Raw genomic sequence first — 17,220 nt, forward strand, 5'->3', positions numbered from 1 at the left:
ATCAATATTATTAGCATGGTGGAGGCGTCGTTATTGTTGGTTTAATTTATATTATAAGATTTATTGATGTTGTTTCATATGGTGTTTTATATATTACTTGAGTTAGTTACTGTGGTTCGTGCAAGACTTGTCTCTCTCTCTCTCTCTCTCTCTCTCTCTCTCTCTCTTCCCCTCCCTCCCAATCTAGCCTGGGGTCATCCTTCCTTGGTAATTGGCTTGTCTGTGAAGCATGTTTGTTTTCATAGCCAGAAGGCCCACGTGGCCACCACAGCCTGGCTAATCCAGTATATCCAGCAGCATCCTGATCAAAACGTTCCTTGAAAGATTCCAGTCTCAGTTCCAGCAACCATTTTTTGCAAATTTGTTGGCATGAGAGTGAGAATGTTGCAAACATCAACATCCATGTTATCTCTATTCGTGTTTATAGCTCCCCGCTTTCCATTGGGCTTATTTTGCACTTCCTGCCATATCTCGCTTTCCTCTATTTTGTAATTTAATTGTGATGGTTAGGAAGGAACTTGTCCTTTCAGTATCTTCTGAATGCATATTATGAGATATTTTTCTCTCGTGTGCATTCCAAGGAGCACAGTTTTGAGTGTGTTGTGATGGTCACAGTCGTTTAAATTCGGATCTCTGAACACCTATCATCTCTGCTGTCTCGTCGGGTTTGAGCAAAAAGGAATGCGAGGGCTGAACAATATTTCATACCAGATAGCACCCCCGGGCTTTGAAGAGTGCCAACACTGGTGAGGCTTCCCCAGTGCTGCAGGATACCATTATTCACTCTGTCATTGATCATAGCATCTGCCTGATGCTATGTTGGCTTGGCTGGGACATCTAAACTTCAGAGCCTCCGACTTTATTATTGTAATGTAATCACTCCTCTCTGTGACCATATATCACTGTGACTCTTATATATATATATATATATATATATATATATATATATATATATATATATATATATATATATATATTTATATATATGTAAGTAACACCACCGATTGGTACTTGGTGCATCCCTATGTGCCCTAAAAAAGAAGGGGGGGAGGGATCAGACCCATTGTCGTTGGTAATACCCTTCGCCGCCTAGTTGCAAGGGCTGCTGTCAGAAGTATCTGAATGGAAGCAGCCACCATGCTGCAACCCAACCAGCTGGGGTTTGGAGTCCCCCAAGGCTGTGAAATAGCGGCACATGCTGCACGAGCCTACATTAGTTCTCTTGCGGAAGACCAGGCAGTAGTAAAATTAGATTTCAAAAACGCTTTCAACTCGGTCAAAAGGGAAGTATTCCTCACCGCAGTCCAGGAGCACTGCCCAAGCACTCTCCCGTTTGTGTCAGCAGGTTACAGCAAAGACTCAACCCTCCTGTTTGGCAACCCTCCTGTCACCTCAGCAGAGGGAATTCAACAGGGAGACCCACTTGCACCGTTCCTCTTTTGTATAGCGGTTCGAGAAATTACAACCAGACTGTCCAGTGAGCTCAACATCTAATTCCTGGATGATGACACTCTGGCAGGCACACAAGACTCCCTGCTGGAAGACCTGCAGCTGGTGAAGACACGGGGGGAGACCATGGGTCTCGTTCTTAACTCCTCCAAGTGCAAAATTATTGCATCCAGTGAGGTAATCATTAGAGCAGTGAAATCAGTTTTACCAAAAGTACCTCTGGGCCACAACGCCATTGCTGCAGTCCTTGACGAAAAGTTTAAAGACCTAAAGAGGATGGAAGAGAGAATAGTGGACTTGGACTCCCATGATGTCCTCTACCTACTCACAAAGTGCCTTACCTTGCCCAGGCTAACATACTTCTTAAGGTGTGCACCAACTTTTGGCAACCCACTTCTAAATCAATATGATGAGCTCCTCAGGTCAATATTCAGGAAGGCGCTCAACCTAGATTTAGATGACAATCAGTGGGACCAAGCAACACTACCAGTGAGATTTGGGGGAATAAGCATACGAAAGGCAACTGAGGTAGCACTTCCAGCATTCTTATTCTCATGTACAGCAGCCAACGAATTGGTAGGGCAGATCCTACCAGAGCGTATGAGAGAGACAGCGGGAACTCATGACTAAACGTTTATTGAAGCAGCCAGACAATGGGACACCATTGCACACCCTCAACCCCGACCACAAGCTCCAAAAGACCACAAGCAGACCCACTGGGATAGTCCCATTATGGAACAGACTGCCACAACAATAATAAACAAAGCAGATGCCGAGAATAAAACCTGCCTCCTAGCGGTTACAGCACCCCACGCCGGGGATTTTTTATTTGCTGTGCCCAATGCAGCCCTGGGAACTCGCCTCAGTCATGACGCTCTCCGCATTGGAGTTGCCCTTCGCCTGCCGCCCCCATCTTCACCGAACATAGGTGCATCTGCGGAACTGCGATGGCAGACCAATATGGTCGTCATGGTATGGTATGTCGTAAATCACAGGGTAAGATTGCAAGACATGAAGAAGTCAACGACATCATCAAGAGGAGCCTCGCCACAGCCCGCTGCCCGGCACAAAGAGAACCACACTTATTCAGACCTAACGACCCTCAGAAGCGCCCAGATGGGGTCACCTTGCTTCCTTGGAAGGATGGTAAGCAAGTGGTATGGGACTACACGTGCGCTGCCACACTGGCCAGTACCTACCTCCACTACAGCACACGTGAAAGCGGCGGTGCTGCTTCTTTCAGGGAATCGCAGAAAATTATTAAATACAGAGGTCTGGCACACTGCTACAGCTTTGTTCCGATGGGCTCGGAGACCCTCAGTTCGTGGGGAAAATGTGCACTGAAGTTCCTGAAGGATTCGGGGGACAAATTGATCGGCTCTACAAAAGATCAGAGAGCAAAAAGTTTCATGTTCCAGCGCCTCAGTGTTGCGATTCAGAGGGGAATGCCTGTTGCGTCCCAGGCACTAGTCCAACTTCAGAGGAATTCGAAGAAGTGTTTGACTTGCAACAATAATCGAACCCGTCTGTGACATTTATCAATGTTTCCCATTGTCGTGTTTTTCAAGAGATCCATAAACTTTAAACACTTTTTGTATCAACCCATGTATATCTTGTAACCATTAATACATACTAAAGCACAAAAAACACAAAAGGAAGGGGGTGGTAGGAGAAAAGCACACTGAAACTGTATTGGAAGGGATCCAAACATTCCCTCTAATGCGTTATGTGTGGTTTACTCCGAGGCTATGGGTCCCCCTTCTTCCAGCCAAAGGTGGTACTCCCTTCCATAATATATATATATATATATATATATATATATATATATATATATATATATATATATATATATATATATATATGATATATGTGTGTAATATATATGGTTACCGTTTTCACTGTACCGAAGGAGTGGGAATTTCTCACCGTTCAACATCACATTATTTTCTGTTGCCCCGTTGAAGGCCCTGTTTAGTCTCTCTCTCTCTCTCTCTCTCTCTCTCTCTCTCTCTCTCTCTCTCTCTCTCTCTCTCTCTCTCTCTCTCTCTCTCTCTCTCTCTCTCTCTCTCTGAATAGTTACTGTGGTTGCTTAAGCAATTCATCTTCATTACACATTTTCTTAAATTGTGAAATCATAATTCAGGAAATTTTTGTAACTACTTGCCGCCATAAGCTGTTAATTGTCGTATTGTTGTTAATATTTTAGTGATTACAATTGTTAGGTCGTTACCGTTCCTTAAAACACTGTGTTTACCTCGGTTCCTGTCATGCCAAACACTACCTGTTTACGTGTATACTTGTTTAGTTGTATACCTGTTTACCATCACACCTGTTTTCCTCTATTTCCATCACGGTAAACCGTATATGTATACTACACATATGTATACTAGCATCTCTGAATATCTGCAAAGTTGCAACATACATAGTTTGCAACATGTAACTATGATAAGTTCTCGCCTCATGAAATGTCATCATTAGTGATTTTTTTTTAGTGGGGAGAAGGGGGGGAGGGGGGGAGGGGGTAGCTTCCGCGAGCAGCGAGTGTTGGCGTCAGTCGCGCGTAATATGGCGCGCGACGCGTTAATTACAACTCGCGTAGTAATTAACTACGCGAGTTGTAATTAATTCTGCGAACTCGCGTAGAATTGAACTCGTTGAACAGTGCGCGGAGGAGACGATCACCGGGGGGGGGGGGGGGGACAGGGCACGGAGGAAACAGAGCATGGACGAAACAGGGCATGAAGGAAACAGGGCACGGAGGAAACAGGGCACGGAGGAAACAGGGTCACGGAGGAAACAGAGCACGGAGGTAACAGGACACGGAGGAAACAGGGCACGGAGGTAACAGGGCACGGAGGAAACAGAACACGGAGGAAACAGAGCACGAAGGAAACAGGACACGGAGGAAACAGGGCACGGAGAAAACAGAGCACGAAGGAAACAGAACACGGAGGAAACAGAACACGGAGGAAACAGAGCACGAAGGAAACAGGACACGGAGGAAACAGGGCACGAAGGAAACAGGGCACGGAGGAAACAGAGCACGGAGGAAACAGGGCACGGAGGAAACAGAGCATGGACGAAACAGGGCACGGAGGAAACAGAGCACGAAGGAAACAGAACACGGAGGAAACAGAGCACGGAGGAAACAGAGCACGAAGGAAACAGAACACGAAGGAAACAGAACACGGAGGAAACAGAGCACGAAGGAAACAGAACACGAAGGAAACAGAACACGGAGGAAACTCACTCCTGAGATTCAATTAATTTCTTCTTCGTCTCCTGTGCTTACTTCTTAGCACTACTATTGTTCCTTGTCTCTTGTAGAGGAATATTGGGCTGGCTTGGGTCACGTCGACGTCTCTGATGCTGGCTTGGGTCACGTCGACGTCTCTGTGATGCTGGCTTGGGCCACGTCGACGTCTTTGTGATGCTGGCTTGGGTCACGTCGACGTCTTTGTGATGCTGGCTTGGGTCACGTCGACGTCTTTGTGATGCTGGCTTGGGCCACGTCGACGTCTCTGTGATGCTGGCTTGGGTCACGTCGACGTCTTTGTGATGCTGGCTTGGGCCACGTCGACGTCTTTGTGATGCTGGCTTGGGTCACGTCGACGTCTTTGTGATGCTGGCTTAGGCCACGTCGACGTCTCTGTGATGCTGGCTTGGGACACGTCTACGTCTCTATGATGCTGGCTTGGACCACGTCGACGTCTCTGATGCTGGCTTGGGTCACACTGGACATGCATTTATTCCGATTTAAGTGTATGTATATTTTGGCTCAAGTATATGGTGTTATTTGACCCCATACCCTTCCTGAGGGTGGTGGTGGACCCCATACCCCTCCCGTGGGCAGTGGTCGACCGCGTACCTTTCCCGAGGGCGGTGGTGGACCCCATATCCCTCCCGTGGGCGGTGGTGGACCCCATACCCCTCCCGTGGACAGTGGTGGACCCCATACCCCTCCCGTGGGCAGTGGTCGACCCCGTACCTTTCCCGAGGGCGGTGGTGGACCCCATACCCCTCCCGTGAACAGTGGTGGACCCCATACCCCTCCCGTGGACAGTGGTGGACCCCATACCCCTCCCGTGGGCGGTGGTGGACCCCATACCCCTCCCGTGGACAGTGGTGGACCCCATACCCCTCCCGGGGGCGGTGGTGGACCCCATACCCCTCCCGTGGACGGTGGTGGACCCCATACCCCTCCCGTGGACAGTGGTGGACCCCATACCCCTCCCGGGGGTGGTGGTGGACCCCATTCCCCTCCCGAGGGCGGAGGTGGACCCCATACCCCCTCCCGTGGGCGGTGGTCGACCCCATACCCGTCCTGTGGGCGGTGGTGGACCCCATACCCCTCCCGAGGGTGGTGGTGGACCCCATACCCCTCCCAAGGGCAGAGGTGAACCCCATACCCCTCCCGAGGGCAGAGGTGGACCCCCGTAACCCACCCGTGGGCGGTGGTGGACCCCATACCCCTCCCGAGGGCAGAGGTGGACCCCATACCCCTCCTGAGGGCAGAGGTGGACCCCGTAACCCTCCCGTGGGCTGTGAATGACCCCATACCCCTCCCGTGAGCGGTGGTGGACCCCATGTATACAGAGGCATACATACATACATGAGGATACAGACAGACACAGACAACGAGGGCTGACGTCACCAACAACGAGTTCCACGACAAGCAATAATCAGTCCAAAATCAATCACGTTCGAGACCAACTAAGAAATATACATTTCCTCTGACTCGTAAAAAATTTATTTTTGTCCAGTAATTCATTACTGAAAATGGTGAAGTTTAAAGCGACTCTCAACTACTGCAAAGTTGAGAGTCGCTCTCAACTTTGACTACAAAGTTGAGAGCTACATGGATTGAAGTAATTGAACTATCATTCCAATTAGTTCGAATGATAAATGACAAGGCTACATGGATTGAAGTAATTGAACTATCGTTGCCTCATTTGATTTGAAAGGTTGAGCAGGACTAGGTATAGTTCACCTGTAACTGATTTCGAGAGTTCTTCCAGTTGATATGGCCAGCTGCTTGGTATGGCCAGCTGCTTGGTATGGCCAGCTGCATGGTATGGCCAGCTGCATGGTATGGCCAGCTGCTTGGTATGGCCAGCTGTTTGGTATGGTCAGCTGCATGGTATGGCCAGCTGTTTGGTATGGTCAGCTGCATGGTATGGCCAGCTGCTTGGTATAGCAAGCTGCTTGGTATAACCAGCTGCTTGGTATAACCAGCTGCTTGGTATAACCAGCTGCTTGGTATAACCAGCTGCTTGGTATGACCAGCTGCTTGGTATAACCAGCTGCTTGGTATAACCAGCTGCTTGGTATGGTCAGCTGCATGGTATGGTCAGCTGCATGGTATGGTCAGCTGCATGGTATGACCAGCTGCTTGGTATGACCAGCTGCTTGGTATGACCAGCTGCTTGGTATAACCAGCTGCTTGGTATAACCAGCTGCTTGGTATAACCAGCTACTTGGTATGACCAGCTGCTTGGTATGACCAGCTGCTTGGTATGACCAGCTGCTTGGTATGGCCAGCTGCTTGGTATAACCAGCTACTTGGTATGACCAGCTGCTTGGCATGACCAGTTGCTTGGTATGGCCAGCTGCTTGGTATGGTCAGCTGGCGACCAAAGAGCATACAGAAACGTCAACAATTTAGACATTTCGTAAATGACACGAAATGAAAATCAGGTACTTCAGGTAATCTGATGTCCCTTTCTATTCAGTATTTATAACAGCGAATATCTGTATGTTTGACTGTCTCGTCAAGGTCGGAGGTCAGACGATTAGGGCTAGTCTCAATAAACTCTGACTGGATTAAAGTGGATTTTATGGGGAGTATCACAGGAAGTTATCAGTCGGACCATGCTTCCCTTGGATGGGTGTCCGCCCATATACCCACTTCACGAAGTCAGTGGATATGAAATGTGCAACACAAAGTCCGTAGAGTTTAGCATATATATATATATATATATATATATATATATATATATATATATATATATATATATATATATATATAAAATCTTGGTGTATTCAGACTTTCAAAACGTGTGTTCAGATAGATTTTCATGCTGCGTGCAACCTTTTGGTTACAGTGACAGTGGGAAATTGTGTGTGGGCAGGAAGGGAGGAGATGGGGAGAAGGGCGTTTGTGGGTTAGGAGGGATTTGTCAGGGAGGAGCATGTGGGAGCAGGCAACCCGCTCTCACACAAAACAGCACACATATGACTTATTGCTTATAGTCACTATTTTGCTTATAAATAAGTACATATGTGACATTTCAAGCCCTATTTTTTTCAAGACACTAACTTTTCCTCTCATATTTATTAAACAATAGAGATTTTATACAAAATTTGACAATATTTTGAGTTACTTTACAATTTATTTCAATATTTTAGTTTTGTTTTATTATTTTTATAAAACTGTAATATCAGTATAGGTATAGGTTCAGTACTAATTGTAATATCTTAACATACTAAGAAGGTTAGGTTAGGTCGGTGTTTTCTATTCAGCATTTCAAAGTAAACTCAAATATTCACAATAAATTAATATGTCGCATATGCACTTATTCATATGCCAAATATTGACTATAAGCAAGTGCGAGAATGCATTGCAGCAGTGAGGGAGGAGATGGGGAAAGGGTATGTGTGAACTTACAAGATATGGGGAATGTATTGGAGGACATGGGGAAGAGTTTATGGGGAGGGTGTGTAAGTAGAAGACGACGTAGGTATGTGGAGAGAACCTGGTCACCGGATAGAATGGGGCATCGCCGGGTATCCTATCTAATTTATCTCTATAAAAGGCAATGTCTTTCTGCCCAAGGTTAGAGGCCTAACGCTAGCGTCACTCAACTTTCCCACATGAAACAACATCTGGGGTACGCGAGTGTCATAGCCGAGCAAGGTCGCCTCCAGTGTCATACATTAAGAAATATTGGCATCTAACCCAACCCCTGTGCAATTGTTCATGAAATTAAATCTTAAATGTTGGTTGTGTTGACCGTAGAGTTATGTAACAATTTCTGTTCCTACTACTGATCACATGCCTCTGTATGACTAACCATCCTGTGTGATGGGGATTTACAGCATCGCGAAGCTAGTTCTTTTCACACTCTGTACTCCCCTTCATACAGCCTAGAGCAGCTGCACAAATGCACATGTACATTTTAAAAGTACAAAGTAAAAGTTAAAATGTACAATAAAAGTACATTTTAGGTACAATTGCACATGTACCTATAATAATATACATTTTCTGAGAAAGAAAGGTGAGGAGGGGGAGTGTAGATAGTTGGATGAGGGGGGGGGAGAAAAAGAGAGGTGAGACATGGGGAGAGGGGGGGGAGAAAGGGAAGGAAAGAGGATCGTTAGGTAAGAAATGTGTAGATGTAAGGGAGGAGCGAAAGCGAGAGAGAGGTGAGGAAATTAGGAGAGAGAGGAGGGAGTGAGAGAGACAGAGACCCGGTTACCGCCGGGTACCCCCAATCCCCAAGTAACATATATATAGGTGAAGACAAAATCTGCATATATTCTCACAAAACAAAATATGTAACAAAATATATTGAAAACATAATAATAATAATAATAATAATAATAATAATAATAATAATAACGACAATAACAATAATAATTCTCATTATAACATTAATTAGGATAATAATAATAATACATTTTTTTTTTAAATATTGATAATATAGGTAAATTTAAATATATATTCACATAAATAAAAAAGAAAATGCAAATAGTTTCAGTCTCATATAGTAAAATAAAACAGAAATTTCTTTAACTTCAATTGACGTACTTCAAGTCAAGGCGAGAAATGAAAAGAACGGTAAATAAAACGGGACCCAGAGGAACAATAAAGAGAGAACACGAAAGTGGTAGGGAGGAATATGAATGAAATGTGTAACTGGAGGAAACAGCAATAATGTCAGATAGAACGAAACAGAGTGAACGTGAAACCAAATATCGATGACAATTGAAATTTGATGTTGGATAAGGGTTAGGGAGAGAGAGAGAGAAAATGTGAGATGGAGAGAGTGTATAAGAGAGATTGTGTGTGTGTCAAGGAATGAGAATGTAAAAGAAATTGTAAGAGAAAGTGAGCAAAAGAGAGAGAGAGAAAATGTGCAAGAGAGAGCATGAAACTGAGAGATTAACTTTGGCAAAACTAGTGTCATAATTTTGTATATTTTGGACTTTACGAAAGTTAAAATTATTCTGCTTGTACAGAATGACCACAGAAGTTGAAAGTGACTACAGTGTCGGGGCCCCAGCGAGGCTTAGTGGTGTGTGTGTGTTTGTCAGAGTGTGGACCAGCCCACATGTTAGTGTTGGAGAGTGTGGACCAGCCCACATGTTAGTGTTGGAGAGTGTGGACCAGCCCACATGTTAGTGTAGGAGAGTGTGGACCAGCCCACATGTTAGTGTTGGAGAGTGTGGACCAGCCCACATGTTAGTGTTGGAGAGTCTGGACCAGCCCACATGTTAGTGTTGGAGTTAGTGTTTTTATAGAAGAGTGCCAGGCTAAAAGACTGATGAGTGAGCTTAAAGACTAATAGACAACCTGGAAGACTAAAACAGCGACATCTACAGCAGCTTAAACCACGATGTCGCTAAGACTCCCGTGCCATCTCAGGAGAGACCTGCAGCTGTTGCAAAGACCTCTCGCCTGCCGCTCGGGTGACGAGACCCACTATACAGACAGACACAAACTGCAAGATCAACCTTGAGGCTGGTAAGAAATTGAAATTGAAATAAGTTTATTGAGGTAAAATACACACAAAGGGATGAGGTAGCTCAAGCTATTCTCACCCCGTTCACTACAACGTGTTAATACATACATAGACACACATCACAAGCAATAAACATATTTCCTGGTAAGAAGCATCATTAAATATAAGGAAGAAGAGAAGATGTTGACAGCTACTGGGCGAATATTTACCATGAGAGAGAAAAGGATCTTGCCAGGCAACATGTCGACCGTAAGGTGCTTCATTCCTCACTGACACTGTCTTAGAGACAACTGACTTACACACGAATACTTTATATTTTCGTCGAAATCGTTTGTAAGAAACTAGGTCACAACTGCACTGGGGATAGTCTGTCCCAGTGGATGATAATCCCCTCCTTCCCCCATCCAAGGGGAGGATAATCTGCCCCCCTGTTAGAGGGGGTGGATAATATAATTGACCCAATAAGGGAAAACATTGTCGTATATTACCAAAACATTTATCCACACCTATAAGAGATATGAAAAGCTGATACGGGCTGTAGCTGATGGAAATTGTGAACCGTGATTCGGATCCACAGCTTCCGTTACTATGGAAAATGAAATTTCTTCCTCTGACAAACTGAAGCCTACTTATCCTTACTATAAGAACGTCTGTCTGTCAGTCTGTCTGTTCAAAGCTGGAGGCCAGATGCTTAGAGCTAGCCACACACACAAATTTGCCAGGAAATGGTCGGAAGGACATATGGCGGTCCGTGACGCCAGAATTGTAAAGGCCACAGCCTGCCAAGGTCACATTTTGAGTACCAAACAAATTTTTTGGCACTGTCGGCCAGCTAAATATTTTGAAAAAAAGTCACACCTACTTTTTTTCTTACAGTAATATACACCATTAATCACTGATCTCTGGAAAAGTAATAGAAATGACCTGTTCTCCAGAGTAGTGGCGTAAAATAGATGATCTTTCGAAGCCTTCAAAAGCTTTGTAAAGACTCGTCCCTTTCATCAAGTAAACGGGTAACTATTTTATTTATATTTTTTTATTTCATATCACTAATAAGTTCTTCACCCCTGGCGACCACCCACATGGCAATGGTAAACAATTATATTTTTTTCTAAGTAGAGAAAGAGAGAGAGGAGAGAGTGAGATTCAGATATAGAGAAAAAGAGAATATGCAGTGATACAGAGAGAGATATGCAGTGATACAGAGATAGAGAGAGAGAAAAAAAAGAGACTGCAGTGATACAAAGACAGAAATACAGACAGATAGAGAGATACAAATACAAAGATTCAGATACAAAGAGATGAAGATACGAATAGACACAGATAAAGAGAGAAATAAACAGACTGACTCGGTCAACGTCGGGGGTGGTCCCCTCTAGTGATTGTATGTGATTAAAAGTAAAAATCCGCAGACTGTGCACTCCAAAACACATAACATATTGGCCACAGCACACTAACACCCAGCACAGGCGGCAGGAGACATTAATCAACACCTCCCTCTACACCACAACACCTCCTGGGTCGTCAGCCCATCATCAAGGGCACCACCACACGCACCGATGACTGGTCCAAGTAATTAACACTCAAATGAATTTAACATGGAGCGTCCGTTTGATGGCCCTACTTTGACCCAGAGGGAAGACACCCGCCGTCTGTGACAAAAATCACCTGACGCTGTCGTTCCCGAGAATGAGTATGGTAGGGCGAGGTCAACCCTCGCTTATATGCTCATGTTCTTGAATATCATTTTGGTAAACTCGTGTTCGCTGTACCATGTGTATGATGAGGCTGAACATGCCGCGTGGTTGACGATACGTTGAAATAAATTGGGAAGATTATCAAGTGATTTAGTTCTAGTTTAGAGAATAAAATTCGTTGGTATTACCATATTTTGATGGTCTAGTAAATCTTGCCACAACCCTGAAAAATCTTAATATTAACCCAGTGTTCAAAAATGATAATACAGTTAAGTCCATGTTAATTAGGAACTCTCCCTCGTCTGTAGCAGGTTGTGTGTACTCCATCCCTTGTAATGAGTGTGCATGTGTTTACATCGGTCAGACTGGTAAATCTCTTTCCTCACGTTTAAAACAACATTCATATGCTTTGTGTACAGCCCAGCACTCCAGTGCATTCTATTTACATTCCAGTTTATGCAGTCATTCTATCGACTTCAGAGGGGCAAAATGTATTGTAAAAAGTAAGGGTTTCGTTGAACGAAATGTGATCGAGTCTGCTCTGATCAAACAATGTAACAACAGCCTTAATATGAGCCCCGGTATGTACAAGTTGGATCCCCATATAAGCTTCAATATAGCACATCAATACAATATAGCATCCATTTAACCTGTTTGGCACTTTTATATATCTTAAAGTTATGGATATTTATAGGAGCTGCCTCGTATAGGCCTTCTGCAGTTACCTTCTTTCTTATGTTTCCTTTCCTTTGCCTTTTCTTGGTGGTCAGGTGATTTGCCCAGACGGGTATAAGGTCTGACCAACAAGGTTTCCATCAAGGTTTCCATCAAGGTTCAAATACCTCCAAGTTTTTCACAGATTAAGGAGCAAATCAAGAAGAAAATACTCCCAACTATCAAAAGTTGCCACAGAGCCAAAGTAGCGAAAGGATGATCCACTACGATATGGTACGAACAAGCCACTGGTTACTCCTCTTTCAAGCCTGACAAAAAGATATCCAGAGACATTGCAGTAGCCATATACAGACTCAGACTTGGTTACAAGTGCTGCTGGGAGGTAATAAACCCAATAGTTAAAGAGTGTCAGATCTGTGGAACAGAAGCAGAGGCGCCACTATTGCACTACTTACTGGAATGTGAAGCTACTGAACCCCTGCGCATCAAACTCAACATTAACCCAACGACAGCAGCTGCATTAGATGCACATTCCACAGCCACTACAATGATTAGAAAAGCCTATGAAGAATGTGACTCACTAGTGAACATTCTGCATCTACATCCGCCACCAAGATATTGTTATTAAAACAAGACTAAAACAGAAGCGAAAAAGAAACAGGAAAAAGGAGGGAACCCCCACCTCTATTTAATATTTTGACCCAAATATCGGAGTAACAAGGTTATCACGAATACCCGAACTTAATTACGGGCTCACCATAGCCCGTGCTACATGGACATTTCGTTCTTAGTAGCTAAATCTAAAACAACAACAACAACAGGTTTCCATCTTCATTCTACTTTGCTCTGATGAAAGCGAATTAAGCCGAAAATGTGTTTAGCATTCTTTTTTTTTCACATGTGATTTTTACGCATATAAATATATCTCATTAAATATGACTGCATATTCTGTATTTACTATCTTCTGATTTAAGGCTTCTATCTCTCTTCTGATTTAAGGCTTCTAAGTATTTTCCTAGCATCAGGGCTTAGCTGAAAGAGGAGTTCTTCAAAACTCATTTACGTTATTTCAAGGTGAAGAAAAAAGTGAATTACTATAGAATGTATTACATTTATTTATACAATTTGCACAACGTTTCGAACCTCCATGGTTCATTCTCAAGTGAAAAGAAATTACAAAACTCGTTTATTTATACCCGTATGGGGTCAGGTGATAAGACAAGTACAATAAAGGAAAAAACAAGGGGAATACATAGGGGATAAATGGGGGACGAAGCACATGCGAAGATTAATCAGGTGTAATTGGCCTGCTATGTTGGTATAAATCAACGAGTTTTGTCATTTCTTTTCACTTGAGAATGAACCATGGAGGTTCGAAACGTTGTGCAAATTATATATATATAAATTATATATATATATATATATATATATATATATATATATATATATATATATATATATATATATATATATATATATATATATAATGTCGTACCTAGTAGCCAGAACGCACTTCTCAGCCTACTATGCAAGGCCCGATTTGTCTAATAAGCCAAGTTTTCCTGAATTAATATATTTTCTCAATTTTTTTCTTATGAAATGATAAAGCTACCCATTTCATTATGTATGAGGTCAATTTTTTTTATTGAGTTAAAATTAACGTAGATATATGACCGAACCTAACCAACCCTACCTAACCAAACCTAACCTATCTTTATAGGTTAGGTTAGGTAGCCGAAAAAACATTAATTCATGAAAACTTGGCTTATTAGGCAAATCGGGCCTTGCATAGTAGGCAGAGAAGTGCGTTCTGGCTACTAGGTACGACATATATATATATATATATATATATATATATATATATATATATATATATATATATATATATATATATATATATATATATATATATATATATATATATATTTATATATATATATATATATATATATATATATATATATATATATATATATATATATATATATATATATTGGTAGCAGTCTTTCTTGTAAACATATGTTGTTAAATATAACTGAAAAAGTAAGATTAATAATTCTAACACGAATTTTCTCAATACTTCTTATGTTTCTTTTAACTGTCGATGGCAATTGAAAAATCAATTCTCCAAAATTAATTATTATTTCTAGTCTGACGCGACGCTTAAACGCGTTTCGTAATAACTTATTACATTTTCAAAGACTTTTGTTTACACACACAACTGTAACCTAAAAACACTAAACAGAATCAGCTAATCCGTCATACTTATACTCGCATTTGGGTGAGGTGATATGGTGCAACAGTTTTGGATGAGGTGAACAAACTTGTGATAAATACAAGACAGGACACGAAACTGTGGGTATTAATTGGATGTGAGAGCATAAGAATGGAAGTAACTGCAAAGGGCCTATTGGCCCATACTTCCTCTTGATGCTTCTATATTTGTTCGGAGTCTTGAAGTGGGTAGAATATAGTTGTGCATTAATTAGCTGTTGATTGCTGGTATTGACTTTTTGATGTGTAGTGCCTCGCAGATGTCGACCCGCCTGCTATTCCTGTATCTATCGATGATTTCTGTGTTGTTTGTTAAGACTTCTCTGGTGATGGTCTGGTTGTGAGAGGAGATTATGTGTTCCTTGATGGAGCCCTGTTGTTTATGCATTGTTAATCGCCTGGAAAGAGATGTTGTTGTCTTGCCTAGATACTGAGTTCTTTGGGGCTTACAGTCCCCAAGTGGGCATTTGAAGATAGACGACGTTAGTCTCCTTTAAGGCGTTCTGCTTTGTGTCTGGAGAGATTTTCATGAGTAGTTTGGCCGTTTTTTTTTTGGTTTTATAGTAAATTGTCAATTGTATTTTCTCTTTTTTGTCTGTAGGGATAACGTTCCTATCAACAACATTTTTCAGGATCCTTTCCTCCGTTTTATGAGCTGTTGCTCATTAATACCCACAGTTTCGTGTTCTGTCTTGTATTTGTCACAAGCTTGTTCACCACATCCAAAACTGTTGCACCATATCACCTCACCCAAATGCGAGTATAAGTATGACGGATTAGCTGAAGTCTAATCTTGGTCTTCTGAAGTCTAGCTAAACAGTGAGCTGGGCTCCGCTCCCTGTGGGGGGCTCGGTGCCCGCCGATGACGTCACAGAAAACTCGTCGCTGATTGGCTGAGCACCTGAGCCAATCATCCCTTACCTTATATGAGCTTGAGGCATGTGCCGCTACACTCCATCAAGCCCCGGATGTATCGCCGCTTGCCTTGGCGCCATTTTGTTTCGCAATCTGTCACAATTCACCCCTTTACAGCCAACTATCACGCAAGATTGTGTACAAGACTCGTTCCTTCTTAACTTAAATTACAGCTTGGGTTGTCTGCGATCTTTCTAGTTCGGTAAAAATAACTCATAAGGCTGAAAAGGACTGATATCAGACGCCGATCACAACTCCATCCATCTTTTTATTTATCTGTCCATCAATCCATCCCCTATCCACCTATGTATTCAGTCATCAATCTATCTACACATGTATCCAGCCATTAATCTATCAATTCATCTATCTGTCCTTCTATCCCTTCATCTATCAATCCATATATTTATTTATCTGTCCACCTATCCATTTACTTATTTATCTGTCCATCTATTCATCCATATATATACTTATATGTCCATTTATCCATCCATCTAGTTATCCGTCAATGTTTCTACCCATCCATCTATATATATCGTCTATCTATTCATCTATCCATCCATCTACTCATCTTTCCATCCAAATATCCATCTATTTATCTATCCATCCATCTATCTATTGATCCATCAATCTATCCATTCATCTATCAACCATCTATATATACATTTATCTATTCACCCATCCATCTATATGCCCCATCTATCTATCCATCCACCTATGTATTTATCTGTCCGTTCATCTATCCGTCTTCCTATCAAATCTATATATCCCTCTATACATCCATCCATATACCTGTCCACCTATTCCTATAACAATTATCTGTCCCTATATAAGTTAATCTATCCCTATATCAATCCATCGATCCATACATCTGAGCAGCCATCTATCCACCCATCTATCTGTCTTTTTAGCAATCTATCTGACTTTCTATCCATCCATCTCTCTATTTATAGATCCATGTATCCATCCATTTATCCATCTATCTTTCCATCTTTCTACCCATCCATATATATATATTCGTCTATCCTAGCATCCATCTGTTCATCTATCTAACCATCCATCTACTCATCTATCTATCCGTCATTCTATCCATCTGTATATGTCTATCCATCTATCTGTATCTGTCTATCCATCAGCTTATCCACCGATCCATCCATTAATCTATCCTATCTATCCATCTAGGCTTATTTATCTATCCATCCATCTACTCATATATCCATCTATCTATCCATCCATCTATCCATCCAACAATCTACGTTCTCAGCACCCCTCCCCCCCCCCTCCCGTCGTCTTCCCCTCCTTCCTCCTCCCCTTCCCCCCCCCCCTCCCTCGTCCCTCCGATCACGGGCGTGAATAGTTAACAATAATTCTTAACTACTAAATCATTTACCTTAGACCTACCAGCCTATGTCCGTCCCATACCTCAGACCATTCCTCTTGCAAATTTTGGGTGAGGCTAGCCCCAATCG

At 42.6% G+C, this 17,220-nt stretch overlaps 1 protein-coding gene across 1 annotated transcript; it reads left to right on the forward strand.

Moving 5' to 3' along the window:
* Window positions 1–2,181: 2,181 nt before the first annotated feature.
* Window positions 2,182–4,705, forward strand: LOC138364864 (variant surface antigen A-like). Its single transcript, XM_069324848.1, has 2 exons — window positions 2,182–2,421; window positions 4,298–4,705. Exons 1-2 carry the CDS (start codon window positions 2,182–2,184, stop codon window positions 4,703–4,705), a joined length of 648 nt encoding a protein of 215 aa, XP_069180949.1.
* Window positions 4,706–17,220: the final 12,515 nt, after the last annotated feature.

Source organism: Procambarus clarkii, chromosome 15 (assembly GCF_040958095.1).
Source record: "Procambarus clarkii isolate CNS0578487 chromosome 15, FALCON_Pclarkii_2.0, whole genome shotgun sequence".
NCBI lineage: Eukaryota > Metazoa > Arthropoda > Malacostraca > Decapoda > Cambaridae > Procambarus > Procambarus clarkii.

What these genes read in the sequence shown, in the direction of transcription:
- LOC138364864 (XM_069324848.1), top strand. Translation starts at nt 2,182, where the DNA reads ATGGAACAGACTGCCACAACAATAATAAACAAAGCAGATGCCGAGAAT. An exon ending in AGACCAATATGGTCGTCATG is followed by an intron (nt 2,422 to 4,297) that starts GTATGGTATGTC and finishes CGGAGGTAACAG; the next exon opens with GGCACGGAGGAAACAGAACA.